Here is a 2,520-nt window from a genome sequence, read left to right on the forward strand (position 1 = left end):
CATGCATTTGTCTGCAAAATAACCACAACTATCTAATAAATGGAATAAAGTTCATTATTTCCCCCTGAAGGGTAGTGGTGTATGAAAAGCAGAAAATAGAAATATTCAAGCTAAGTAAAAGTACTGCAAAATTGGACATACTTAGACATACATAGCAGATTTAGTTACATTCCATCATGTCATCTGTGAAAAAAATTAATTCCAGGAAAGAAAGAACACTTTAACAAGAAATAAACAAAGCATTTTTTTTATTGCAGCCATGGACTTTATTTTCCAGTATCTCCATCATCTAATGTGACAGTTTATCTATCCCCGTGTGCAGTTCATACATGGCGTCTATCTCACATTCCCAATCTAAGGAAACATTTACACACTGTATTGCTATTTGTCTGTACTTAACACATGCTCTACTAAAAAGCATCTTAAGAAATGTTGTTTATTCAAAATTAGACGTGAATGTTTTGAGAGGAACAGACTTGGGCACTGCATTTGGAGAACAAGGTGTTTCCACACATTTCTGTCAATAACGAAGGAAGGAACAGGAGAGTCTACGCATGATCTCCAGTGGGTTTCCTTTGCAGTATAAACCAAGCCTGAATTTTATAAAGTAGTCTTTACAGAGGAGAAACCACTCAATTGTCTCTCTCCCTGTTGTGAGTGCCCAACTGACAATTTTACAATCCTCAAACATCATTAAATAAACATCTAACTGAAAATCAATTCTATACTCATTTTCCAACAAAGTGCCTTATCTCATCATGTTCTCCAAATAAATTAAATACAAAGAAATTCATAACATATACATATTAACAAAATCTTCATCTGACATATACCCATATTTAACTTGTCATTTTGTCACCTGTGAATCTCTGTGTGATTGGATGAAATTAATTCAGTGACTTAACAGGTTGAGTTTTAAAGTTTCTGCTCAAACATCAGGCAGTGGAAACTGAACTTGTTGTTTAATTTAATTGCTGGGGGGCAATTGGACAGTATATGAATTAAAGTTATCCAATCCCCACATTTTATTATTGAGAGTAAGGATTTGCTATTAATCTTCCCATCAGCCAATCTCTGTCTTCAGTTTTCGAGAGGCGGGCTGTAGTTCAGGCATGGCTGACTGGCAGTTGTGTCAGCGAATGGGATATGATTGGCTGAAGCAAAAGTGGGTCTGGACTTTGAACTGGGGAAGTAAAAGAAAAAAAAAAAAAAAGAAAAGATTATGGATGAATCAAAGGACTATTAATTAAATTCAACAAAGTATAATTACTTCAAAAATAACTACATGGCCTTCTTGGAAAAAGAAAAACAGCCATACAGACGATTGAAATTTTATGTTTCTGCAAACCACAGATACATCACTTTTGTACATTATCATGTAGTGGATATGTTGAAACTTTGGTTCTATGTTTCAGCAACACTGGTTAACATGTGGTTATGTTCAGGCACGAATACCACTTGGTTATAAGTAGAAAAAGTTTGTGTTTTGACTCTAAGGTCCAGGCATCTAGTGGTGTAGTTACAGAACTGCAACTTCTCCTGTGTGCAAAGCGTGTAGGAGAGCTACAGTGGCAGATGGGAAAAAGGAAAGGCTTTACCAAGAGCCAGCGTTTGCTTTGACGTTTTCAGGTCACTGTGGAACCAACATAGCCAATCATGTATGAGGACACACTTCATGCTGTTGATATAAACAGCTCATTCTAACGTAACAAAAACACTGATACTTTAAACACACTGGTTCTTTAAACTACTCTGTTCTGGGGGCACAATCCCTGCAAACAGCAATGACTCACTAAAACACATCCACTTTTGTTGTTGGTCTCGAACAGTGGTGTGCAGTTTGGCGGGTGTGTCATCTACCAACCCCTTCACCTCCAGATGACAATATATGGAGCACAAAGGTAATGTATCTGTGGTTTGCAGAAATGCATAATGCCAGCATTTTCTTCTGGTAACTGGGCTGTGTTAGCACTGAGCTAGCATTGTCTTGGCATTTGGAGATGAGGTGTATTTAAAAATCTTGGTCACTATAGTGATAAGAGTACATGTTTCTCACCATCCATATAAGTCAGTGTAGTGAGGAGGGGTGCATCTGGAGAAATATAGGTTGTGTATTGCAGATCCTCCATCAGAGGTGGTGTCAGCTGACCAGGAGCAAATGATGTCATCAGGGTTGAGGAAGCAGAATTTGGGCTGATGTATTTCTTTTGACGAGCTCGACAGTTCTGAAACCAAACCTGAATGCAGAGGGAATTGGAATGATAATTGGTCAAAGTGATATTCTCACTTTCAGTCAGGATTTAGAGTGCATCATAGCACTGAGACAGCACTAGTTAAAATTACAAATGACCTACTGATTGCTTCAGACAAAGGACTTGTCTCTGTACTTGTTTTATTAGATCTTAGTGTGGCGTTTGACACAATTGACCATCAAATTCTACTGCAGAGACTGGATCACTTAATTGGCCTAAAAGGTTCTGCACTGAGCTGGTTTAAATCTTATTTATCTGATCGTTTTCA

The 2,520-nt window shown here is 37.7% G+C and overlaps 1 protein-coding gene across 1 annotated transcript in view; it reads right to left on the reverse strand.

Annotated features, from left to right (window-relative positions):
- Positions 1-270: 270 nt before the first annotated feature.
- Positions 271-2,520, reverse strand: part of lhx8a (LIM homeobox 8a) — a 12,038-nt gene continuing 9,788 nt past the window's right edge. Inside the window, exons 7-8 of the mRNA XM_050033800.1 lie at positions 2,057-2,237; positions 271-1,183 (exon numbers count right to left, since the gene is read on the reverse strand). Of these exons, the coding sequence (XP_049889757.1) occupies positions 1,107-1,183; positions 2,057-2,237 (258 nt within the window). The 3' untranslated portion in view covers positions 271-1,106. The remainder of the gene's footprint in view (positions 1,184-2,056; positions 2,238-2,520) is intronic.

The sequence above is a fragment of the Epinephelus moara genome, chromosome 21, assembly GCF_006386435.1.
Source record: "Epinephelus moara isolate mb chromosome 21, YSFRI_EMoa_1.0, whole genome shotgun sequence".
In the NCBI taxonomy this organism is placed as follows: domain Eukaryota; kingdom Metazoa; phylum Chordata; class Actinopteri; order Perciformes; family Serranidae; genus Epinephelus; species Epinephelus moara.